This window comes from Pezoporus flaviventris, unplaced genomic scaffold (assembly GCF_033815535.1).
Source record: "Pezoporus flaviventris isolate CSIRO_AGI_PZ_B2104156 unplaced genomic scaffold, CSIRO_AGI_Pfla_v1 ptg000015l, whole genome shotgun sequence".
NCBI lineage: Eukaryota > Metazoa > Chordata > Aves > Psittaciformes > Psittacidae > Pezoporus > Pezoporus flaviventris.
In genome coordinates this window covers 39,714,896-39,740,669 of record NW_026892563.1, presented here as the reverse complement: position 1 = coordinate 39,740,669, position 25,774 = coordinate 39,714,896, and the positions used below count along the sequence as shown (strand labels likewise).

The following is a 25,774-nucleotide window of genomic DNA, read 5'->3' as shown; positions in this document are numbered from 1 at the left end:
ATACCAGGCTACTTCCTCAGACCCATGGTTTGTCTAGATCAGCATATTGTCTCTTACAGGACTAGTTCTTTTTTTCCAGAATACATGCTGCCATTTAAGAACAAGATCCAAGTAGAAGTGAAAAGGGAAAACAGTATACCCGTCTTTATCAAAGGGTCTGAGTGAAGAGTTATAAAGCAACTGACCTCCCTTTGTTATTTGAACAGATAATGGAACAAGCTGTTCGGCAATCAGTGTGCAAGCAATTAAATAACAATAAAGTAATGAGAAACAGGCAGTGTGCATTTGTCCAGAACAAATTATGTCGAAGTAACCTAATTTATTTCTTTGCTGAGATAACTGACTAAGTAGGTCCTGAAAGGAATAGATGAAATGTCTTTTGACTTCAGTAGGGCTTTTGACATTGCCTGGAACACCACCCTCCTAAAGGCAAATAGGTCTCAGGTGGTATTAACATGAGAGGTATGTATCATTTAAAAACAATTCCCAAACTGTAGCAGTGGCTATTTTGCTGTCTATAGGAAGGTACATCAAATTATGAGATCTGATCTGTCTGCTAGGGTTGATTACTTTAACTAGTGACTGACCTTTGATGTCAAACTTCTGCAAATAACAGGGAGTCAGGCAGTACCACACTTTGGAGGCAAAGATTTGAACATCACTAAATGGCAGAAAGAGCCTCAAACCGGTGAGATGAAACTCAGTGAAGACAAGAACAAAGTATTACACTTCTAAAAGCTGAATTCTCAAATTTAAAACAAGAAAAAAATGTGAAGCCTTTGGTAAGATACCAAAAAGTATATCCTCTCAGGGCAAGTACTTTAAGAAATCTGTAATTATACATTGGAAAATGTGGACTATATAAAAAGCCACTTCTTCATCATGAGGACAGCATGACTGGGAAGGGACAGTGCACTGATAACACAGTGATCTCCCAATTTGAAATACACACAGCACCAAATGACACAAAAATCATTTGCAGCAGTCAAAACTACCTTGATTTGCAGAATACTGGCCTTGTGCCATCTGTCATACTGCTCTGAGCAACCTGTCATGGCTCTGATGTGCTCTCCCTGTGCCATACCTCCTCCTGTTGCATGAAGCCTCTCTTCTCTGGGAAAAGATGTTGCTAAAGGGCTGCTCACCCTGCCAGAGGGCAGTGGGTGAGAAGGGAGCTATAGATTCAGGAGCTCAGGGCTCCACAGGGTGAGGAAGGGAAGCCACAAGTCTCCCAGTGCCACCACTGCTTGAAGTCCCCTCAGGACAGGTCATACTGTGTCCCAGTAAGAGGCAAGACAGAGTCACAAGAGCTCAGAGGTGACATTGCACAGGTCTCCTGGTCTGCACAGCATAATAATACAGGCTGAGAGGCAAAACCTTCCTGTTTGAGTGTCCATCTTCTAGCAGAGCCCAAATATGTTTTTGCCCTCAATGCTACCCCCTCCTGGGATTCTGCGAAAAGGCAGGGTGACTTGAACAGCAGCCTGCTTCAGGACAAACACTGGAAATCACTGACAACTGTTTTGGTTTTGTTTCTTTTGGCAGATATCACACAAAGGCTCGAAGATCAAAACTACAGCGTAACACATGCTGGCTCTTTTCACTGAGCTTTGCAACTTTTCCTCTGAAGATGCCAAGTGACCCCCAGGAAATCTCTCAGTCTTGAAGCCAAAACCTAAGCTTGTAAAACTTCTGTGGCCAGCATCACCACCGTTGGAGACTGCAGACTGGCTTTATAAAACGGGGTCTCCTGCAAGTTCATCCTCAGTCAGAAAAACCTTTCTGGTTGCCTTCTAGTAACGATCTATCTTCTCTGACTTAGAAGTGCATCTCTGCCATGGCATGTGACACATTTCCCAGATGTGTTTTCAGCAGAACACAGAAGGGTTAAGCCATGCAAGAGACCCCTGGAGCTTTCGCAGCCCAACAGTATCTCTCCCACCTTGCTGAAAAAGGTTAAGGGTATCACAGTCATAGCAGTTTCACGAACGACTCAAAGAATGCAAGATGTACCAAGCCATGCTTGAATTAACGAAATTACGTTTTGCTGCAGCCTCTCACACCTTCGGACAGAACTAAAAGACGAGGGCATTTATCCCAAAGTTACGAGCAGCCAAAAATGAAGGCTGGGGGCGGCCCCGTGCAAGATACATTGCAGGTGCAAGCCGGCAGAGCGCTGACTCGGTGGGCTTGGGAGTGTTGAAGCCCCGCGGATGCTGCTGCCGCGGCCCCGTATCCATGTGCCTGACGGTGCCCCTGAGCTCACAGCACAGCTCCCCAGGGGGAAATGCTCCCTGACAACCATCTGCCAAAGCCGGCTCAGAATTTGGGGCCGGGCACAGGCAGGAGACCCTCCTCCCCGGGGCCAGCCCGCCGGACTCCCTTCCCTTTCCTCCCTCCCCTTCGCCTCCGGCCGGGCTGCAGAGGGTCCCTCTCTGGACAGGGGTGTGGGACTGCTCCCCCCTCGTGTGGCTGAGCTGTTCATTTAAATTGCAAATACAGCGGCTCAGCGCCCGCCCAGCTGGCGGGAGGTGGGTCCGGGTGCTTCACCGGTCGGCCGGCCGGCGTGAGGTTGATCCGTGGGACTGGCAGCGGCGCGGACGAGCCCATGGCCCGGGGGACGGCCCCGGCCTCCGGGGCTTCGCTCTGCGCCCTGCTCTGGGCAGCGGCGGCAGCGGCGGTGGCCGGCCCCGAGGGCAGCCCCGCACCCGGCGCCTTCGGCCGTGTCTACCGGGGCAACGTGAACATCAGCGCGGAGCGGGTCTACGCCTTCGCTTACCGCAGCCAGCCTGGGCAGGTAGGAGCTTCCCGCGGAGCGCCGGCTTCCCCGCGGCAGGGACGTGTACCGGGGCCCCTCGCCCTCTTCCCGCCGATGTGGCCGGAGGTGGGGGGAACCGGCGCCGCTGCGTCTCCGCCGCTCTGCGGGAGGGGGCCGGGCTGCCCCTCAGCGGCCGGGGGGTCCTGCCTGCATCCTCCTGCCGCCGCGGGAGCCGGCCGCGGTGCACCGGTGGGCTCCGCTCGTCCTCCCGCCGGCTTCCCTGGCACGGCCGGGACACACGGGGCTGAGGGGCCAGAGGACACAGGGTGGGCGGTACAGCCTCCCGCATGGGGGTTTGGTAGCCAGTGCTGCCAGCAGCAACATGGGCTTAAAGTCTAGAAGGGAATTAAGAGGATAATAGTACTATCTAAAATACATATATCTATATAAAAGGGGTGTGTGTGTTTGTGCAGTTAATAAGCCTTTTAAAATACCATTTCCCACGCTTTAACACTCCTGTAGGATCAGGGTTCGCTCCCCTGGAAGGTGAGACAAGTAAGGTGCTATGTGAGGAGGCTGCCCAGCAGCACTGCTAAAGCCATGGCTTAGTGATGGGGGGAGGAAACCTCTCATAGCTATTGCGGCTTTTTTCCCCTTCCCCCCCTTTTTAATGTCGTGTTTATCTGAGGAGCTAAGTGGTACCTTGGAAACTGTCCCCGTTGTTTGGATTGGGTTTTAATTGCTGGGCAGGATGTTCTGATGAACCAAAAAGATGGTGAACCTGGCAAACGAATCTTTGCTCCTGTCCTCAGCTGCACAGGACACGAACAATTGGAAAATGCAGCTTTTCCCACACTGTATTTGTCATATTTCAATATGAAGGGAGTTGGTAGAGAGCATGATAAAAGGGGGAGGAGGTGAAGCAGGGGGAGATAGTGTTAACCATCCCTTTGGGAGGCTTTGCTTTACTCTGAAATTCCAGAGCTTTAAAGACTCCTCTTTCTTCTATTACGTGTGTTACTATGTAATAAAATGCAGCTGGTATTTATGGGGCAGGAGTTGCGTGTCAGGGCTGTGACGCAACTGAGCCCAGCATTACTTACCTCTTAGGTGTCACTACTGAACCCAGTAGGCCAAAAGCATGCTTTGGGCATGAGCCTCTGTGTGGAAGCTGATGGTGATGTGCATTAGGCTTTTTCAGGTGTTACACGTATTGGGTATTAGGATGAGAGTCTGTTGGCAGACCATGTGTTAGTGGGGCTTGTTAGTAGTGACAGCTCAAGTACTGACTGCAGCCAAAATGAATCTAGTTCTTTTGATTTAATGTCTGTTAGTGTGTGTTTGCCAGACACGTTCCATAAAGAAGGAGATCTAGGGTGATGGCAGAGTGGGAGGAGGCAGTCAGGGAGCACATGGCTGCTCCGTGGTGTTTGTGGGCATTGAAATGCATTTGTTGCTCAATGGCACTAGACCATTCCTATGGCTGTGAAGAGCCACCTAGTCCAGACTACTGCTGCATTTAAGCATAAACTTGAGTGGACTGATCTCCATGTTCCTGTGTGCTGGAACGTGAAATTTCTGCAGAGATGCTGAGCAGGTCAAGGGCATATCTAAGATGGGAAACCTCTGGTTTGAGGCTTAATATTTTTTTAATGCAGAACTCTCTAAGCACTGCCAGGAATGTGCTTTAAAAGGGTCATGCAATCAGCTCCTGCTGTGAAACCTAATTTGGAGGAGAAAGACCACTTAAAGATTGACAGTTCCAGGTTTTCTGGCATGGGATGCCCAGAACAGGTTGTGAGGATAGAGAAGGTCCTAGAGAAGAGAATGCTCCAGGGAGACCTTATTGTGGCCTTTCTGTATATAAAGGGGTCTTATCAGAAGGATGAAGAGAGGCTTTTTACAAGTCTGTAGTGACAGAACAAGGGGCTACAGCTTTGAAATGAAGATAGATTTGAGTTGGATGCAAGGAAGAAATTTTTTTACAATGAGAGTGGTGAGACACTGGAACAGGTTGCTCTAAAAAGTTGTGGATGCCCCATCATTGGGAGCATGCAAAATCAAGTTGGACGGGGCTTTGAGGAACCTGATCTAGTGAAGATGTCCCTCTGCCCATGGCAGGGTGTTTGGACTAGATGATCTTTAAAGGTCCCTTCCAACTAAAAGCATTCTATGGTTCCTCACTGAGAAGCCCTACAGATGCTGTTCCTGAGCTGAAGCAGAAGCCTGCAAGAAGGTGTCTGGCATAACTAGGATAATAGCTGCAGGTATGCACAGCCCCCTTCCCCCTACAGCCCTGAACTAATGAGAGCCAAACACGGCTGGGTCTCCTCTTGCCAGCCTGGTCAGAAGCAGAAGTTGATCTGTTCTGGTGATCCTGCACCTCCCTGCTGATGAGGGTTGTTTAAGGTTTAGAAGCTTGATAGTGGAAATCTTGATTTTAATCTGGTACCGTGCTCTTGTGGGCAGGTATTTCTTGTGCAAAAGTTGTGTAGATACTTAGGGAGGTGCTGTCCTCTGGGTAGTTATTGAGTCTTCTGAAGGAATGTAAGTCCTGCAAAAACTCATTGTACTGGTGTTTGCCTTCCACTGCAATCTTTAGCCTTGAACTCTTAGTGAGTGAAATGTCAGCCATAGTTTGCCGGTTGCCTGCCACTTGCAAGCTCTCTGCTCATCTTGGGCTTTCTCAGTCTCTTCCTGTCTGTGCTGATGGCAGGTCAGCCAGAAGCCTCTGATACCTTGAGGCAGATACCACATGGACCATTAACCTGAGTTACAGGAAATATAATTGAATAAAAAGAGCATTTTCTATGTGGAAGGGTTGCAGTGGGTGAGTTTAATGGCTTTCCCTCTGAAGCAAAGTCAGGGCCAGAGTGGTCTGGCTCTGAAATGGATATTTTTTTTTTCCCTGAGCTGTAAGTTCTGCTGGTTTGCCCTCTCTGCTGTTCTCCCTCATGAGGGCAGCCCTACAAAGCAAGGGATGACATGGAGCCAAGGGTAAGATGTAAGAGCTGAGAACCCATGATTCTTTGGATTTGTTCTGGTTGCACATGTGCTATGGCTGCCTGGGCACATGTAACAGTGCAGCTGGATATAGCAAGTGTTTGAATGATGGATGAGAGAAAGGAAGTAATTATATTGTAAAACCATATAATCAGAGAATGGTTTGGGCTGGAAGGGACCTTAAAGCTCATCTAGTTCTAACCACCCCTGCCATGGGTAGGGACACCTTCCACTAGACCAGGTTGTTCAAAGCCCCATCCAGCCTGGCCTTGAACACTGCCAGGGATGTGGCATCCTGTTTGGTGCTTTAGAGACTTACCACTTTCTGAGAAGTGTTGTGCTTGCCTGATCTCAAAGGATGTTCTTCATCCACATAATCTTCCTTACTCCTTGGGATACAAGTATGCATGCACAAGGGAAAGGGAAAAGCAAGTCCTACCAGACTGTTGACGAGCAGATGCGTACAAGGTTAAGAAAGTACAACTTAGGCCTCTGGAGCACAGCTGCTTTGAGACAGGCAGATGACTTCCCTTCTGTGCAGCTCTTGGATGTGTAAAATGAAAATAAGGTTACTCGTATGCTGTTCAAGTCACCTAGCTGGAACTCTGATGCACATATATGTTGCCAGGTCTCTGTGTGTGTGGAGCGGGAGGAATCCTCCTACGTGCTATGCAAGCTTCATCTTGTGTCTTGAAGCGGGAGGTGTCAGGCTTTTTTTGTACTTGGCAGTTAGGACTTAATTCCTGAGGTGGAACTGTAGGGTGAAGCTGTGTAAGGAGAAGCACAGCCACCTGTGCCGCAAGTCTTCTCAAGATGGCCTGTGAACAGAGGGATGTGAGAAACTGCTTCCTCGTGGTGGAAAGTCTCCATTTGTTCTAAGGTAGCCTTATTGCATTTCTAGTTCCCTTCTCCTCCTGGCTGCACTTGGGAATCTTCCCCTCTGCACAGCTGTTTGTTTAATGTTTAACTGTGAGTGTAAAAAGGACAGTAATAAACCCAGCTGTTGTGCCTGTCACTGCACCCCTGTTCTAACAGCAAAGGCAGATGTGCACTATCACAAGTCTGGTTAACAGTTACTTGAGCAAATAGGATTACTTATTTTAGTATTGTTTAAACTGGAGTCAGTCAGGATGGGGAAAAAATGAGCACACTCATGAACATCTCCAATTCAACAAACTCAACTTGGGAGGGTGGAAGGAAGGAGAACGGATTTGCTGGGGCTACCTGTGCAGTGTGTTCCTACCTAGAAGACTGAACAAGAGTTGTAGAATGTTTCTGGTAGATTTACCATTGACTGGAGAAGCCTTTATGTGACAAGTGAGAGACCCTGCTTAGTTCTGTGCTTGCAAAAGGCAAAAAATGAGTGTGTGGGAGTACCAAAGGAATTCGAAGTGAATGACTCCACCTCTGTAAGCTCTGGTAGTTGCTAGTGGTTGATTTGCTGAAAACACAAATACCACTAATATTGTGTATGTGAGTATCTCCTGTACCATGTCCCAAGTGGCGTAGGACAGTATTATGAGGAAGAAGACTGCTGGAGACAACAAAAGTTCTTCCTAAGTTGGAGCTCAGGTCAGCTGTAGGCATGATTTGGGAAATACTTGATTTCCTAACTATAGTCCAGGTATCTCTCGGGAGAACAAGTTTCCATCTTTCCATTTGTAAGCAAAGCTGCTGTAATCCAGATACAGCTCTTGGACATTCATGCAGTGCATCTTCGTTGTGATAAGCCCAAAAGCTGAGCAGTGGGCTTGCACCTATATGATGAGCTCAAGCTGAGCAGTGGGCTGCACCTATTTTAGGAGAAAGAGTGGGTGATATTTTCCTCCTCTTCCTCCTCTTCCCTTGCCAGGACTAGGAACAGAGCCTCAGTATGTTACCATATGGCCCAGCCTTACTGTAAGCTGTGATTGGCAGTAGATTAAGCTGTGTCTTCTTGTGCCCTGTGAGGATGGGTAGCTCTGGAGTGCCTCTTTCCTATATGGAGTCTGTCTGAGGGATGGTAAGTAAGAAAGAATTACTCTCAGTGAATGAGTGACAGAGGCTGTGTGCCACCATGGAGAGTTGCTAACATCATTACCTTTCCTTCCTTTATGATTGCAGATGTGAAAAAGTTGGCTGATCTAAAGGAAGAGGGGAATCAACACTAGGAAGAACAGAATTCTTTTAGTTAGACGTCTTAAGCTTTGTGACCCTCTAATAGAGACCAAGTGCTTTTTCCAGCCCAGAGAGCATAATGCATTTGGATTCCTCTGTTCCCTAGTGAATGGGTCTCTTATATCCCAGGTGTAGATGGCAGCTGCACTTCCTTTGCTCTGGGCAAAGAGCCAGAAATGGAATTCACCCTCTGGGGTTTTGTGATGAGTCACTTGCTTAGACCAAAGCCATCTGTCATAGCTATAGGGAAACTCCTTGATCTGCTACAGGGCAGTCTGGTTTAATAAGTGGCAGTGATTAAATCTTCTGTTTCACAGGTGAATGTAGGTCCCACTCCAGCAGCAGCCATGTTCATTATAAAAACCTCTAGAAACCATTTTTTCACCTGGTTTTGGGCTTCATGTATAGAACTCTTCTAAACTGCCTCAAAGCATTCCCTTGCTCTCCTGTGCGCCTTCTCCATAATGTTAATCTTGGCTCTAGTTCAAGTTTCAGCCTACAGCTATTCCATGCATACAATAAAACTGTTATCTTCTGTTTGGGGGTGGCTGAACCTTAGCTATATTGGGCAGCACAGGTAAGGTTTTGTCTTCCAGTAATGTGAGTGGAAGCCCAGCATTTTAGCCACAAAGATGGAGGTAAAACACAAGTTGAGACAACTAGGAGATCTTCTTGTTCAAACATTCATAAGGTCAGTAGAGCTTTTGTTACTGCAGGGTCTCCAGGACCTGAACACTGTTACTTTTCAGTTGCTGGAACTAGTCTGTTCACCACAGGATGCTGGAAGTGCCTCAGCACACCATTTCTGGAGCCTAGTATTAAATTTCTTACGAGGTAGAAATGTTGGCACAATGTCAGATCAAGGAAAACCAAAGCAAGTTCTAGTATATAAAGTCTGAAGCCAAGCAAGGTTCAACAGAATCCTTTTGGAATAACTTTTGTATATCTAATTAATCTCCTTTAAAGGAAACAACCAACCCTAGGAGATGACAGCATAGCAGTGTAGAGCACACAGCACTTGGAATGCTCTTGCCGCTTCTTAGCGGGGTTTCTTGGCTGCTCCTCACCCTGTGTGAAAAGCTCTTGCTTACAGAAGAAAGCAAAAGTACACTATGACAGAAGTGGAGTGGGGATGTACTGAAAACACAAGCTGGACTGTTGTTTTCTGCAGCAGAAAAAACACAGTCTTGGAAACTTTGGCTCTGGCAACAATTGGAAATCCTCAGTGAAAGAGCGATATGGGAGGTTGCTTCGCTTTGAGCTGGGGATGAGATTGTGTGCCCACCTTAAATCCCTTCAACTGAAGTTATTAATTAACATTGTAGGATTTTGTTCTTTGTGGGTTTCCCTACCTGGAGGGGAAAAAGAGAGCACATCTTGAAGGAGGGTATCAGTTTGCAGGCTTCAAGAAAAAAGCCTGAGATCCACTCTGGTTTCTTGCAGAGTGGCCTGCAGACCTTCGGATGGTCGCTTTGGTGCTGGCAAGTACTTTACTTTTATTTCCAATGTGTAAGTTGATGCTGTCAAGCCTGGTAACTTGCCATTGAACTGAAGCATCTCTTTTGAATTTTGTTCTTAATCTTTAAATCACTCTCTTGTTGGGCTGCCCTGTTGTTTGAAATCAAAGACACTCAGGTTTTGTTGTCTGTGTCCCTCCCCCCTGCCACCCCTTTCCCACCCCCAAAATGTTTCGATTAAAACGCTAAAAATTGCTGAATAAGAGTAACTTCATCAAAGTGTCCCCCCTGGGTTTGAACCCTTTCCAAGAACAGTGCAGCAATTTGTATTACAAACATTTGCATTGAAAGTGGAGCCTGAAATGTCCTTAAATAACTTGTGTAGAAGTTGTTGGGTAGAAAGCTTTTCCTACACAGACTTCATCTGCTCTTTTGGGGGATATTTAGGGAATGAAAGTGCAGCCTGTAAAAGCTGTATTGCAAGGGTGTGCCATCTGCTTGGGTTGAGAATATAGTTTAGTGTGTTTGCATAAGCAAATGTTATTTTCTGCTGTGTGTACTTAGAGAAACACAGGATTTCAGAAACGGCCTTCATTTCTTTATGCTTATGTTTTTCTTTGGGCATGGAAACAGCTACTTCAGTTTGTTTTAAAACAAACGAACAACGGTTTTAAACAAAGAGATGAAGGCAACATGTAGGATATGTAACTCAGTCCACAGCTGAAGTGTCACTGAGGTGAAGAACCTGGGAGCCAAGAAAAAAAACCAGATGTTGATGTTGTGACCGTAATCCCTGGAGTTATTGCTGTGAGCTTGGAGTGGGAGCAGATTTGGGAAGATTCTAAACACCCTTGTTTCAAGGGTTGCCCTAACCCAGCGTTCCAGCTCCTGTGGGTTAGGAAGATGCTATTTATTAGAGAACAGTTTGTTTCTTAACTGGCTCTTCAAAAAAAGAACTTATTTTCTTTTAATGTCTTCCTGAAGCCTGAGGGTAGTCAGGAACAGGCACCTCCTTCATCCAGCATGCCTGCTCCTGGTTTTTCTTTCTGGCTGTCCTGGAGGCTCCCTAGTGACATTGGTTAGAGGACAACATTTCAAAACCAGGAAAAGGTAAATATTAACATGCTTTGTATTTGTCTTCCATTTATGCTGCACAGATACTCTTGCAAACAAGTGAACTCCTGGGAATGACCACGGCAGACAGTAAATCCACAGAGCATGTTTGCGCAAAGTGGAACTTTGAAATGAAAAATACGAATCCTGGAACAATTACATTAATGTGGCTGTGGCTGTGCCTGACACACTGAGTCTGCTGCTTAGTTTATGCTGCTTAGGGTATTTAATTCTCCTGGCAGAAATGCTGGAAGAAAACTGTGGGCCAAGGTTATTTGACAGATGGCTTTTGGCAATTAAGACTTATTGATGTTAGGGCACAAAGACAGAGAAAGGCTGAAAGGGAATGCTCCTCTGAGCTCCATTTATTTTGCTGTTAGACAGAAGGAGTGCTCATATCTCATAAGAGGGCAGGAAAGAGGTTCTGTAGTGCCTGTCACTGTCTCGTATCTATTCCTTCAGGGTCTCAGCTTCCCACTGTTGTGTTAGTGGGAAGAGCAGCTTAGTTTGGTACTGACAACTATGTACTTCATTCATTGCTTCAATTGCTGTAGCCCATCCAACTGCATCCTACTTCACTTAATTTTGGGGTTTACGTATGATGAAGCACCTCTTTCTTGTGCAACAGCAGCAGTTCCATGGCATTTGTAGACGCACCCTGCACTGAGACCTTCCATTGTAACTAGCAGCCTCCCTGTGTGCTTGCTGGATGTGTTCCCTGCCCACTGGCTTGGCTTGATGCCTTCTCAGGTCCATACCCAAGTGCTGTTGCAATTTGGACAGATAATCCCCAGAGGTCTTGCAAGGAGTGGCTTGTGTGTTAGGTGTGGCAGAGAATGTGGTGGAGCCCTGGTGTGATTCGAAGGCTTTGCTTGGTGTGAGGTGGTGGAAAGGAATCCACAGGAAAGCTCTGGAAAAGCTTTGCTTGCAGCAGGAACTCTTGTTGCAACCTCCTGCCTGCCCTTAAATTCATATCCCCGCAGTCTTAAGCTGATGTGTAATCTCTGTGAGAAATGCAGACTTAATAAACAGTCCAAGGACTCTTTGTGTCAACAAGAGTCCGGTTTGTTCTCCTTTATGTTTGCAGCCGTGTTGCTCCTGTTCAGCTGTGTGAATTCAGGCCCCGGCTCCTTCTGCCTGTTCCGATCTAGAGTATGGTATCCAGATATGTTTATTTCTTTCCTTTTTCCCCCCTCCCCCTATCTCCAGGGTGGTGATAGAAACAAAGTACAAATATTTGTCTTTCCTGGTCTAACACGTTTTTATATAGTGCTGAGAGCGCTCTCTTTATTCAGCTGTCTGACTGCTCTGGCCACCTCAAAATACAGAAAAAACCTCAAGGTCACTCATCTGAGAAACAAAAATGCGATCAGCTTGGATGTTGAAGAGGGGAGTCACACATGGCAGAGGCTTGGCAATGGGAAGGAATGTGAGGAGCAGAAGTCTCTGAAGCGGTCCTGCCCCTGCCTCGGTGCAAAAGGAGTGTCCTCCAAGAGTCATCCTGCACAAGCTTTGGTCATCAGGATCAAAGATTAGGCTAGATGGAGGTTTCGTCTTGAGGAGGTCACTTCCACTAACTTTATAACAACCTTGGGATGATAATTCGTGGAATTGCATGAACAAAATTGCTTGGAGGTGTGTTTGCAAACACTGGAGCTTTGGGGAGCACCAGGGTTCAAAAAACAGGCAAGGGGCTCCAGGTGAGATATCAGCAGAGCATGAAGGAAGAGAGTGAGTTGCTTGAGTGCTGCCCAGAAGAGAGACTACAGATCTGTCATCTGGGGAGCAGAGTATTGCTGGGCAACTGCTGGAAGGAGCCGGAGGGATGTGACTTGGGAGGGAAATATGCACCCCAGGTAGCTGCAAATGTGGTGGCTTCTTGGCCATTCAGTACTGCAGCAGGAAGGGGACAGAGCTGTGAGCTGCAGGCTTTATGATACCGTCCCTCTTAACGTGATGTTTCTGAGGGTCATGCAGTACAGACTATACAGGGAGAAGATCTCGGGCTTTGAATGTCTCAGGCACCACCACAAGTTAATCTCTGAACATGTTGCTTGTGCCCTTCTGCCTCTTCTTGCACACTTGAGTCTCGGCATCTGTAGAATGGAGATGATTATAGCATGTCATTGCAGAATCAAGAGACCTTTCAGTAGTTGCATAGTAACTATATGCGGGAAGCTAAAACTCACAAGTCTTTGCTTACCTCAGCAGGCCCTGCAGGCATCTCGCGTGGCACTTGCCACAGCAGCAGGGCTGCATGGAAATAGAAGATCAGTCTTTAACAGCATGGATTAGTCTTGGCATTGCTTATTGTTAGTGAAGTAAATGTCTAATAGGCTTGGATTCATAGGCAGGTTTCTCCCTCCCTTCTCTCTCCCCACCCCTCCCGTCCTCGAAAGAAAATTGACTGCTTAGACTATGTGGGGCAGGCTTAAGATCTCAAAAAAGAAATCCTCAGTGCCTAGAAAGGTTGGCCCAGATGATGCTAGATTCAACAGTGGACATTAAGACAAGCAAGAGGGTGTCTGGGTAAAAGTGTGTGTGAATGGAGCACTAATGAGTCCCTGTATGAGCAGTTGAACTGTTGGGCTTGTCTAGGAAGTTCTTACAGAGGTGGCCTTGTGTTGTAAAAGATGAGGGGGTCACATGCTCCCCAGGTTAGCCTTGGGCAGTTACAAAGCTTTCACACCTGGAATACTGTGTCTAGTTCTCCTCAATACAGCAATTGTATGGACTTACTGCCAGTCCAGTCCTATGAGGAGAGGTTGCAAGGGTTGGCACTGTTCAGCCCAGCGAAGAGGGGATTTCATTACTGTGTATAAAAACCCGATGGAAGAAGGGGGAGCTGGCCTCTTCTCAATGGGTCCATGGGTATTAGTGACAGGACAAGGGGCAATAAGCTGAAACACTGGAAATTCTGCATGAACTTTTTTTGTTCTTTCTTTTTTCCTAACTGTGAGGGCAGTCAAAAACTGGAACAGATTGCTTGAGAGGTTGTGGAGTCTCCATCTGTGGAGATATCCAGAACCTGACTGAGCCCTGAGCAACTTTGCCTCGAGCAAGATACAGTAAATTTACAAAAGGTGGGGATGGGATGCTTGTGTCATGTTAGGTGCTGTGAATTACTGTCTCCTGCAAGGGCAGGAATTGCTGTTTCAAAATGGGTTTTTGATAGAGACTCCAAAGGAAATTAGGCTCCAAGGCTTGCCTGTCCTCTTTGGATTTAAGGGCTTGTCTCATCAAACGGTGAGCTACCTGTGAAGGTACTTGCTCAATGTATGCTTAAGCTGCAATCCAGAGGAGCTGTTCTTCTGCTACCTTGCTACCTCTGGATATTTTTTCTACTTTGCTGTTCTTGGAGGACATACAGTTAAGATATCTGTGTTTCACTGATCAACTGAGAGACTATTCTAATTTTTCAAGATGTGGTGGGCTTAAAATGTGTGTGTCTTATCTACTTCATACGCTCTCATATCACATCATATCATCCATATATCATCAGTCATCAGTGTCATCAACAGAGGTGTGCTGTCTCTTCTGATAAGTTACATTCTCACACCCTGTTTTCTTTAGCGACGTGTGCAGCTCTGGAGAGAGGGATGTTCTCTTCAAATGGAAATGGTGGCATTGCCATTTGGTGCATACAGACTGCTTGCTTGCTTCTCAAAGCAAATAGAAAACTGAGGGCATTCTACTCCACAGCCATACTACCTCTGCAACTGTGTGGTGGCCAGATAATGTAAGGAGAAACTCCAGTTGCTGGTGCAGTGGGTTCCATTAAAACCCTTGCTCACAACCTGAAGCAGCCTTCCTTGTGTAGCTGAGGGCAGTCAGCAGTGTATTCTTGTTTTGTTAGGTGGTGTATGTATGGGTTATAGTCATCTCGCTGTTTTGTGTGTATGTTTGCTTGCTTTCATAGCACAGGTTATTCAGGTTGCTCCCATTTGGGTAAGTGAATGTCTTATTACATCTGCTGCATCTGTCCATTGTGTCTTGTCTGACAGTCCCCTCTGACCTGGGAACAGGGCTGTGATTCCGGATTAGAGCAGCAGCAAGGAGGCATTTCTATAAATGACCTCTGGATCTGAATGAATAACCAGTGCAGTGACAGTGTTGATCTCCCTGTGGATATTGCCAGCATCTAGGTCAGACTGAGGAAGGGGGCAGGCTTCTTCCACCTGGATTTGAAGCTGTCTTGTTCTTTCCCTTCGGCTAACACCCATCTGACTTTCCTTTCTCTTCCCACAGGTTGATGCAGTGCGGGTGTATGTGAACAGCAGCTCTGAGAACCTCCAATATCCTGTCCTGTTTGTAGTTCGCCAACAGAAGGGAGTGCTGTCATGGCAGGTCCCACTAATTTTTCGAGGCCTGTAAGTACTGGAGTCTCTTCCTTGTAACACGCTTGTCTGCCAGCTGTATCCCTCATCAGCCTTCCTCAAGTGCTACATCTTGCTGCTTGTGTAGACCACAGGGCTTGGTTGCAAAGCGTGATTGCTAACTGTCAGCTGAACACAGGAAGACTAGGATTTGGTAGGTAACCTCTTAGTTGGCAGCCTGCTTGGTTTCTCATATCTGTCTGCCGGGGATCTGCCTGTATTGCTAGTCAGTGAATCTAACACACAGCACTGTTGTCACTTCCACAGTTGCTTACGGTATGTGCAAGCAGTTCTTGTGCTCAGGTTTGGAGCAAGCTCTCAGAAGAGCACCCTAACTGCTGTGTTACAGTGCGTTTGGGCAATAAGAGCTCTCCTCTGTTTCTCACACCAGGTACATCTAAGCTGAGTCTATTATGGCTGCTGGTGGTTGTTTTGGGAATATTTTCTTTGTGAAAGTGATGCTGATGTGTATCTTCAGCAATCTCAAAGCCCATCAGGCTGCAAGTACTGAGACGTTGCAAGCATCTTAGACCACCTGAGGTGGGAAATTTCATCCTGCCACTGAAATGCTGGTGCCTGGCAGCAGATACCCTGCAGTCTTTTGCCTGATGGCTGTCCTGGGCTGCCATTGCTCTCTCTACCTCCAGCAAATGGCAGATGTGCTAGATCTGCAGATGGAGCAGGCAGCCTTGAGGGAAGTGAAATGTTGGGGATGGCTACTCCCTGATGCAAACCACAAGATGCAACAGAGGTGGAGTTTGAGCTCTAAATAAAAGGCTCGATGATCTTGGTCTTTCAGATTAGTATTTCAGTTATGCAAGCAGAGGATTATGTCATTCTTGGAACTGCCAAGGAACTTTTTAACTGCTTTCTCTCTCTTTTTCCATCCAATTTCCCCTTCCTTCCTTCCCCTGGCTGTTGTAGGTATCAGAGGACCTACAATTACCAAGAAGTGAGTCGTACCCTCTGTCCTTCTGAGCCAACACCTGAGACAGGATCCGCTGACCAGATCATATTTGTGGACGTTGCTTCCATGGCACCGTTTAATATTGCGTATGAGCTCCTAGTCACCAGGCTTGAGAACTTCCAACTTGAGTAAGCTGGGATGTGAGAACACAAATGTAATTTCTTCATGTATCTGTTCCATAGGGATTTGGTTAATCTGCTGTGACTCTTCCCTTTTTCCTTCTAAGAACAACAAAAGGAGATTATGTTTTATTTTGCTTAATCTAAAGGTATTTTTTTGAGTTCCAGCTCTGAAAGTTTTAGACTTCAACATGCTGGCATTTCTTTTGTAGGACCAACAAAGCCTTTAACTTCACTGCCAGCCCATCTCAACCCCAGGTAAGGAGGTGTACTGTGTGTCTTACCACATCCAAATGGTTGATGCAGTCCTTTGTTAGAGATAGCAAAAACCTTACATGACTAGGTAATTTCTCTTAGGATGCAGGGAAACTTCCTTCCTCTTGAATTTTCTGTGGATATAGTAAAGAGGTAACAGTGCTTTAGCCCCTCTAGGGGCATGGTTTGGTCCTCTTGCAAAGCAGTTAAGTAAACCAAAAAACCATGACCAGAGCAAATGAGCAGTGTCTGTAGTTCAGGAAATTCCAGAAATGTACAGAAGGCCAGAGGCCATTGGACTGCTACACTTAATGGGAAAGGAGATGGTGTGCACCAGTATCTTGTTCCAGCCATTGCTGGTTCAATTGCCTAAGTGTGACTTGCCAAGACGCAGTCTTTACTGGAGAAAAATAAATAAGCTAATGATACAGCAGAACTCAGACTGCTGTTCCTTGCTCATGGCAGCAAGGTGACTTTGGAGGTGCTAAACTAAATGCCTCATTATTACTTCAGAAGAGTGCACACATGTTCAGCACATCTAGCTGAGCAGCTCTGTTTAGAGCCCTGCAGATACTACAAGTCCTCTCTTGAATGAAAATGCTGTTGGCAGTAACTATAGTGATACAGGAGCTCTTAGAACTGGGGAAGTATGTAATTTACTCAGGCTGTCTGGTACCCCAGTTCTGTTTGTGCTATCACTGTTAGTAACACCACTTAATTTTAGGTTTCCTATTACCAGGCATTCCAGCTAATCTTTTTTGCTGTCAAATGTCTTAAGCTGGTTTGCAGTTACATGCAGTATTTTACATTATAGAAGCAATAGGAAATGGTGGTGACTCTTTATAAACCCTTGTTACTTAGGATCTTGTAATTTGAACGTTGAGTCTTTAGGATGTGGCCTGGAATTAACTTTGTGAGTTTGGTCTGTTATTTATCACAATTAATAATATGAGATTGATGACTTTAATTACAGACCAGATGTTAAAGAGCAGAAGGTGCTTCTTCATTCCTATAGTGCTGAGGCTTTTGTATATCAAAGTATTAAGTAGTTTTCAGGGGGAAAAAAGGCAATTCAAAAACTATATGGGTGTTGGAATAGCCCTAAGACTGGAAAAAAACTGAAGGACAACTGAAGGAGTTGTTGTCTGGAACTCAGTTCATGCCTTAGGGCAGAAGGAGAAATTAGAAGTGATTGTATAGGTCAGGAGTATTGCCTGAATGTGCTTATACCACACACAGCCTATGAAGCAGAAAACTGTAGGTGTCAATGCCCCTTATGTTAATTCTGTACTCTGGTATAAGCGTGGCTTAAAAAGATGATGATAGAGAAGTCCTCATGGGTGACTCCTTCAAGGACCTAAAACTTCCTAAGGGTAAACTCTGGGGTGAGGTGCCCATCAGCCCCTTGTGGAAACTGTGGTTGCGAGCCTGTGCAGCCGCATCTGGGCTTCAGGTAGGTTGATGGGAGCCCTTGTGACAAGCCTGCCTGCTGGCACAAAACACCCTCCTCCTTCAGCAGCCAGTTGGTGTAGGACCTCAAACTTTTAATGGAAGAAGATGCAAATAACGCTATTTCCTGGGACATCTTTTGCCCAGATCTGAAAAGACCCTTGCTAGGACAAGGAAGGGTATTTCCTGACGCTACAGACTGTCCTGTGGGCCTGCTGAAAGTATGGGAGCACAAACCTCACCATTCCTTGCCCCCAGAGGAAAAGTAGGAATATTGGCAGGTGTTAGCATCTCCCAGGTTTTTCAGAGCTATAGCTGAATTATTTTTAAAGCTGAACTGGTAAGAGAAAACCCCCATTACCCTTTGCCCTCAAACCCAAAAATCCTAAATCCTACAACAAATATCAGGCACTTATTTATGAAACACTTGACAGACTTTCAAGCATTTGACCTAATATTTCTCCCAGTCTCTTTTTGAGGCAATTCATCTGAGAGAAACTCTTATGATATGTTCCTCATAAAGTACAGCTAGCAGTATGGAAACATCTGGAAATTGTTCATGGCAACATAAAATGGAGTAGGGTATAAAATGAAGTCACTTTAACTTCATCAGGTAGAAAAAAGCTTAAGGGGAGCCGAAGCTGTGCTGTATCTTGCATGTTCAAGGTGTGTGTGTCTAACAGCGTGCTGTGCAAGGGGGGGAGTTGTCTGTACGTATTTAATCCGCTCTTCTGTAGCATAAGGTCCTATTATTTGAAATCTGAATTTTTGTGAGAGGCCTTCACATCCAAGCCCAAAGCCCAGCTTTGGCTGTGCAGAGGTACCTTAGGGAGGCTATGAAGCTCCTGGCAAGGGGGATTTCTGGACCGTAACTCTCAGCATTCTGCTTTCTCCTCAGTATTTTCTGTACAGATTTCCTCAGGATGTCGATTCAGTCATCATTAAAGTGGTGTCTGATGCCGTCTATCCATGCTCCGTTGTCTCCGTCCAGGACATTGTGGTAAGCCTGAGCAGAGAAGAGTAAGGAGTTGCCTGCTGGAGCATTGTGTCCTGCTGTGAAGGGGGCTCTGCTCCAACAAAGAGAAAAGACCTGGTCTTTTCTAGGCCTTTTTCACTAGGGCTTTGCCCTAGTGTGGTGGTGGTGGTGAAGAGAGGTTCCCTGAAAGAGGAACAGAAACTGTGGGAAGGAGGCGAAGACAGGGCTGCTTATACCCAGATAATAATTGTAAACAGATGAACAAGCTGTTTGTCTCCAGCCTGTACACAGGGCATTTGTTATGTTCTCCTTGTAAGGTTTAATATCTTGCTGCACTGTGATATGGGTCTTTGTCTCTGTGGAGTGGTGTTGGATGGAATGCTGGTGGCTGAGGGAGGACAGTGCTGTTCCCTTGATGGAGCCTTCTCCTGGCTCAGGGCAGCATGGAGAGCTTCTGACTTCCAGACAGGTGTCTCCTCCTTTCCCATTCTATTTCCTCTCTATGCAGTTACTCATCCCTTTTTGTGGGAAGGGGAGATCAGCTGTTCCCTGTCGTAGAAGTTGGCTGTTGCTTGTAGCTGGGAATAGCCCCATATTTATCCTCCTTTCCCAGCTCCCTGAATGATGCAAGAACCTGCACTGTGGAAGCAGCACGATGGTGACAGAGATGCATGGTGCTGCACAGAGGTGCAGCAGCCTTGCCTGCTGGCTCTGAAATCCTGGCAGTCACCTTTAATACCTGTGGTGAGGAGAGGAATGAGTAACATCAACTCCTGCCCACATCCTTGTGTTTGAATGGTAGAAGGGCAGGAGTGGAGACTGACAGGTGATTTTCAACCTACTAGATATTAAGAATAGTGGGAAAAAGTAAAATGAGGGCAAGCACTTGGCATATAGTACAGACTGCAAAGCATGACACAACCAGTGTACAGCTGAGCATATGCACTGCCCTGTGGGAATGATGGAGTGATCAATCTGGCTGAATGCTTCTAGGATTAAACTGCAGCCCTCTTGTGATAATGCCAAGATCAGTAAGTGCAGGCCACAACTGGTGACTTCAGAGCAGCTTTCCTCACTTCTGAATGGGTCCTGGTTGTTCTGTTCCCCTTGTTATCCTGAGCAGGGCCTTTTTTCTGCTGTTCTGCATTGTCTGTTCTCCTGCAGGCTTCCTGTGAAATTAGTTCAGATTCTGCCCCTGGTTTAACCCTTAGTTGTGTCTGTTTTAGTGCCCAGTATATGACCTGGACCATAATGTGGAGTTCAATGGTGTTTACCAGTCTATGACTAAGCAGGCAGCCATAACGGTGCAGGTAAGATGCTGATTTTTGTCCCAGTGTTGTTTTGGGTTATTTTTGGGTTTGGTTTTGTTTGTCTGTTTTACTGGCTTGTCCTATGCATTCCTAGCTTGCTTTTGATGCTGGTGTGCTGTGAGCTTTTGCTTTTTAGGTCGGCTGATCTAAGTGGAAGAAGTGATATTACCTTTTACTACAAAACCTTGCTTATGTTTGCTTAGGTAGGTGTGTTGTGCTTTAGGTACTGAGGTTCTAGATCAGAGTGGCTGCAGCCAGGTGCCTTCTCTTTGAACCTGGCTCTTCTACCACTGAGTGGTGGTCGTAGAGCCTTCGTAATAAGCAAAGCTTAGGTAAAAGTATTAGCTTGCTTGTACTGGGGCACTGCTGTACTGCATAGTGTTGAACTCAGTCAGCTTATTGTCAGCAAGGAGGAGAGGAACACCCCCAGAAGCCAAGCTCTGTGCAGAACAGGCAGATCTCTGGAAGGCTGCTGCCTGTCTAGTGACTAAAACCTGATTTCTGGCCTCTTGGAGCACTGCCTCTGCTTTGCATTGGAGGGAGAGGCTTCTTCACATCTTAGGGAGTCTGTCCTCTTCTATCCTTCTGTGCAGAGAAAAGATTTTCCAGGTGAGCAGTTCTTCGTTGTATTCGTCATCAAGCCAGAGGATTATGCCTGTGGGGGTTCTGTGCCTTCTTCTGCTCACGGTAAGTTGTGCTAGGGGGTGGATTTGGTTGATGTTGGAGCAGCAGGAGTCCTTTGGGACCTTATTGTGGGAGGACACAGGTTGGTCTTATAGCTCTGTCTCTTCCACATACCTGTGAGGAAGAGTGAAGTATAAACTTGATATTGTTGGATAGGTTACAAGTCTTGACCAATACAGGAGGTGGCTGGCTGGTACAGTGCCTGGCTTACTAGGGTTATGCGCTTGTCAGAAGAGTCACTGGAGTCTTGGGAGATGGCCAGGGAATGCTGTTTACAGCTTTTTGGAAAAGTTAGTCATTTTAGGATGATAATTTCACAGATACTTTTAAAGTCTCTCTGGTTGGGAAAGGCAGTAGAACAAGTCAACAAATCTATTGCCTTTCCCAACCAGAAAACACTGTGTTCACTTCCTGTGCAGTGGTAAAAGCAAAGCCTTCACCACTAATGTAGTGGCTGTAGCTGGAGTGGGGACATTTGTATCCTCAAAGCCAGATGGCTTCCTCCTGTATGAGAAGCTAGACTGCAACCAATAAATATACTGGGCTCCCTCTACGGCCCCTTCCTTCTACCTATCTCCCAATTGCACCCTTAAAACAAGAGTTGGCACCTTCTGGGTGTCTTTGCTGGTAGTTTTAGGATCAGGTAGAGTTGTACTGGCAGGGTGTGCTGAGCCCTGCTGAAACGGAGCCAGTCACGAGTGTGGCAACCTGCACAGAAATGATTTGCCAGCAGAGCTTTGGCCAAAAGAAAAATGGTGTCACAGTACCTGTAGTGGGAGAAAGTGCCCTCTGGGGACTAGTTGAATAGGAGATAAGATGCTCTTTGGATTCAGGCATTCAGACCTGAAGAGTGTATGGAAGGGTCAAGGACGGATTTCTCATCTGAAAACCAGGCTGTGGATAGGGAGGAAGGGAAAGTAAAGGCTGTGTGTTGATACGTCTGAGTAAGGTTTAGAGCAAAACCACACAGAGGTGATAGTGAAAAGCCAGATGCTGGTGTTTTTTGCAAGTGCAGAGAACCAAGATCAGAGCCAGGGATTTAATGTTTGGTTTTATATTTGCTGTACACTTTGCCTCTCACAGGGAACGTCAACCGTACCTGGAACCTGCAGCGGACAAAGAACCTTCAAGTGACGATTGTGCCCTCTGTTAAAAGTCAGTGCCTTTGGGCAGAGCAATGCAACTTTACTTGGCCCTTCTGTGTAGAAGGGTATGGCTGGGCTGGCAGCCCTCTGATGGGATGGTGAAGAAAGCACTAGCAAAGGAGTCAAAACCCAGCTGCAGCCCTGATCCCTTCCAGGAGGTGCTGTGTGGCACAGGGTGGTCTCATGGGCAGACCAGCTAGTGCTGGGGTGAAGAAATGGGGGGAGACCTTGCAACAGGTTGTGGCAATTCCTCTTGAGGAAAGCAGATGGGCTTTGGGGGGCTGTTTTGAGTTGGGTGTTGCCACCAGGTGGTGGTGGGAAGAGCAGGATGGGAGCTCTGGCTCTGTGAGGAGCTGTCTCTGCTCTGCATTGACTGATAACGCTGTCTCCTTCCTCAGAGTCTGTTTATGTCCAGGCCATGTTCTTCAGCTTCCTGAGTTTCCTCTCCTTTTACCTGGGCTCAGTGGTTGTTGCTTTTGTGCACTACATCAGGTGAGCTGAGGGGTTTTACAAGAGCAACCTTTCATCTCGGAGATGCCTCACCCTGCAGTACATTTGGGGCCAGTGGGGCAGCAAGCATCTGAACAGAGCAGTGAAAGAAGTCCATGACTACTCAGTATAGGCACCTACTGACCATGAGCCAGATGGGGATCATGGCAGTGTGATACAGTGTGCCAGAGCACTGTGGAGAAAAGGTACTTCACAGTGCTGGACTGAGTACTGCAATACGTGGCAGTGACTCAAATAGGGCCCTGGAGTCCTGAGAGTGCTGGTTTCCTTCCTGACCTGTGTCCCCTGCCCCAGACTTTGGTGCCTGGGCTTGTGTTGAGGAGAATATCTGTGTCTGAAGTGAACTTGGGCACAGGTACCATGACAGGTTGTTCTAGGGAAAAAAAAAAAGGGGGAGGAGGGGGAAATAAAATCTCTCCCACCATGCTGAGCAGTGTAGGATGGGATGGTCATGTAACTGGTTGTCCTGCTGGATAGTTGAGACGGTAGAATCCCTTCTGTTGCTTTGGAAATGGGAGAGGTCGGTAGCAGGCAGTCATGGCTGAACCATGGCTGGTCCAAACTGTTTTCCTTTTTTATTGCTTTTGTTTCTTTTATGGTTTATCTATATTGGGTTGGTTTGTTTTGTAGAGGTTGTACCATATTTACCTATTGGCGTCCTAGATATGGCTGGCAGGTGATGGGCTTTGTTGGCTATCTCATGAGTGCTGTGTGTTCCTTTTCAGGGTTCAGAGGAAGGCTTCAGCTGGGAGACTGTGTCCTGAGGATGGTAAGGTTTTTCTTTCCTCTGTGACAACTTTTAAATGAATAGCACAACAAGTACATTCTGTCCCTTCTAGCTTTTTTCCCTGTACACATACCAAGTAGTTCCTGGTGCTAATAAAAGATGTTAGAGCTTCCTCTCTGCCCTCACAAGGGTGCCTGAAGCAGGCTCCCCTGAACCTGGTCCTGACCCCGTACCCCAAGGAGCTGGCTTTTAGAGGGGTAGATGAAGGGTAAACCTTGGCTAGATCTTGTTATCAACTAATGTTCTTGATGCCAGGTCTGTTCATTTCTAAGCAGGGCACTCTGAAGTAGCCAGCTCTTATGTTTTAAGATTTCATCTCCCTGCTTTAAACATAGGGTCTCTGATTTTTTAAATTTAATTTATATTTTAGTTTGTTTTTAACTGGAAAATATTTTAACAAGTGAATGAATGACTGATACAGTTTGGTTGTGCTGCTTGTGTATTTACTTGTGGTATTGGATTCAGTTTACTTTATCCTGCACCCACCTTTCAACATGCTGCAGATTTCTGCTTTATACAAACATAGCTGCAGCTGACAGGGTACCAGTGGAAGATGGAAATTTTCATCATGTGAGGAGGGGCACTGGGAGTTCCTGCTTTTCGGAGCAGTGTTGGAGGCTGTTTAAATATTTAGTGCCTGCAGAATAGTTCAAAGCACTGGTGGTGTTAAGGACATTGTCATTTGTACTCTCCTCCTGGAGAAAGGGAAGATGTTGTTTTTTGGCAGCATCGAAAAGTTCTTGGTGTGTTCCCTTCTTTAATCCTCAGCTCCTTCAGTCTCTCTGGTCTGCATGCCACCAGATAAGCATATGATTATAACTGAGCTGTACTTAAAAGATCAGCAGTGGAGCTTCACTCTGACCTGGCATTGCTTAGATTAATGTTTCTGCTGAGGACCTGAGTATATATGGATTCTTCAGCCACTGAGATCCACATATTCATCCCTGTATGTGGAATGTGTGTAAAGGTTTTCTTCACAACCAAATGAGCAGGGGACTGTAAAAGATGTTCTTAAAAATAGTCTAATTTTAAGTCATTTGGGATGGATCCTGCTGTGAGACAACAGTAGGTCTTAAGCCACTGGAAAAATGGGAAGGGCCTGTGTGTCGGGAGTTTGGGAAAGCCAAAAGGACCTGGCAGAGGCTGAAGGCTATGAAAGAGCTCCAGGGTGGTGACAAGGGATCACTGTCTAAGGCAAGGAGGCACAGCCTCAGCTGCCTGAGACCAGGAGCCTCAAGGAGTGCTGCTGGTGCTGGAGCTGAGGGTTCCTGTGCTGAAGGCAGCTCAGAAGCTGCTTTCCAAGCTGCCCCGGAGAGAGGTGCAAGTTAAATTCTGGTGGTTGGGAAGTCCCTCCAGAAGCTGCAGGGCACAAACTCTGTGCTCAGCACAGATCTGGAGGGTTCCAGGGCAGGGAAGAGTCCTGAATACCAGCCCTGTGACAGGGCAGAGGAGCACAGTTCCTTCACAGCTCCTCCCAGAGGTATCTCTCCTTCTGTGACCTGTCCTGTTCCTTGTACTCTGACACCTTCACATGCTTGGCACTGCACATCAGAGCCACGTCTCCTCTGGGGAGGAGCTGTGTCCTACCCACATGCTGTTGCTTTCTCTATTGTGTCTCTGCAGGGTGTGTATCTGACTGATGCCTATAAAATGGTAACTAGCATCCCCCTGTCCTCCACATCACCAAGGGCATGCTGGCTTTCTCTCTTGTGGTTTTTTTTTTTCTTTTGTTTTGCTTTGTTGTTTTTTTTTTCTCTTCCCACCCACTGGAATTTCTCTTCCTCTAAAGTACCCCTGATCTTGTTACCTTCATTGCTCCCCTTTCCTTTCCCCTCTCCAACCAAGAACGTGTGGATGGAGGTGCTGAGCAATCTGTCTCTGCCCTTTGTTTTCAAATATCCTGTAACAACATATGCCCCTTTGCTCCTTATGCAAAGGGACATATGCAAAAGCTCCTTTGCACCCACCTTATGCCCAGCTTCTACGGTTAAATTTTATCTAAGCTCATGGCATGCCTCCCATTCCACATCATCACTACCTGGTAGAGGCAGTAGGTGGAGGAACCACACCTAGTGTGGTACATTTACTTTGCTGACTCACTTGCACACTGTGAGGTGGGACTGAAATTAGTGGCTGAGCTGGGTCCAGAGCAGCTGTTAGAGATGGGGCAGAGCACCACTTCCCCCTGGCATTCCTGCTTTGTCCAGATTTAAATCTTTCCTTGGTGACTTGGGAGAGAAGGTTGACAGGTCACTTGAGAGGGCAAAGCCTGGTCTCAAATTAGGAGGAAGCATTCCTATGGGGTAGAATGGACAGGAGCAGGAATTGTGCATGGTGCCATGAACATGGGGTAATGCTTCTTTCAGCCTCTTCCTAGTGATCTGGATTTCCAAGTGACTTTAAAGCAACAGGAAAAACTGCCATGAGAGAGGGAGGGTTGCACAGTGGGTGATGAGTAGAAGGTGGCTCTTGCTCCTGTGTCAACCTACAATGGCATCCTGCTAATCCCAGCTCAGGGCTGAAGGGGTGTCACATGGGGAACTGCAGTGTGCCAGAGCCTTCCTTCTGTTCTCAGTCCGTGCCATGTTGTCCGCTTCTGATGCTCCTCAGGGCTGTTCACTGTCTAATCAGAGAGATGGGGCAGGAGGGTAGAGAAGCTGAAATGGAGACCAGCTCTCTACAGCCCAAGCAGTGCAGTCAATGCGTCG

General features: G+C 46.7%; 1 protein-coding gene across 7 annotated transcripts in view; it reads left to right on the top strand.

Annotated features, from left to right (window-relative positions):
• The first annotated feature begins 2,642 nt into the window (after positions 1-2,642).
• The window catches only part of SIDT1 (SID1 transmembrane family member 1), a 37,286-nt gene continuing 14,154 nt past the window's right edge, over positions 2,643-25,774 (top strand). For 6 of the 7 annotated variants that reach the window (XR_009743516.1, XR_009743515.1, XM_061454215.1 and 3 more), the window contains exons 1-10: positions 2,643-2,797; positions 14,737-14,858; positions 15,789-15,959; positions 16,163-16,208; positions 18,553-18,654; positions 19,857-19,940; positions 20,534-20,627; positions 21,708-21,779; positions 22,168-22,261; positions 23,005-23,048. Coding sequence is in view for 4 of the 7 variants with exons in the window: in XM_061454215.1 (XP_061310199.1) it covers positions 15,898-15,959; positions 16,163-16,208; positions 18,553-18,654; positions 19,857-19,940; positions 20,534-20,627; positions 21,708-21,779; positions 22,168-22,261; positions 23,005-23,048 (598 nt within the window). In the remaining 3 variants the exon portion in view is untranslated. Of the gene's footprint in view, positions 2,798-14,736; positions 14,859-15,788; positions 15,972-16,162; positions 16,209-18,552; positions 18,655-19,856; positions 19,941-20,533; positions 20,628-21,707; positions 21,780-22,167; positions 22,262-23,004; positions 23,049-25,774 lie in introns of those variants that run through there. The other variant, XR_009743517.1, reaches the window with a different exon arrangement.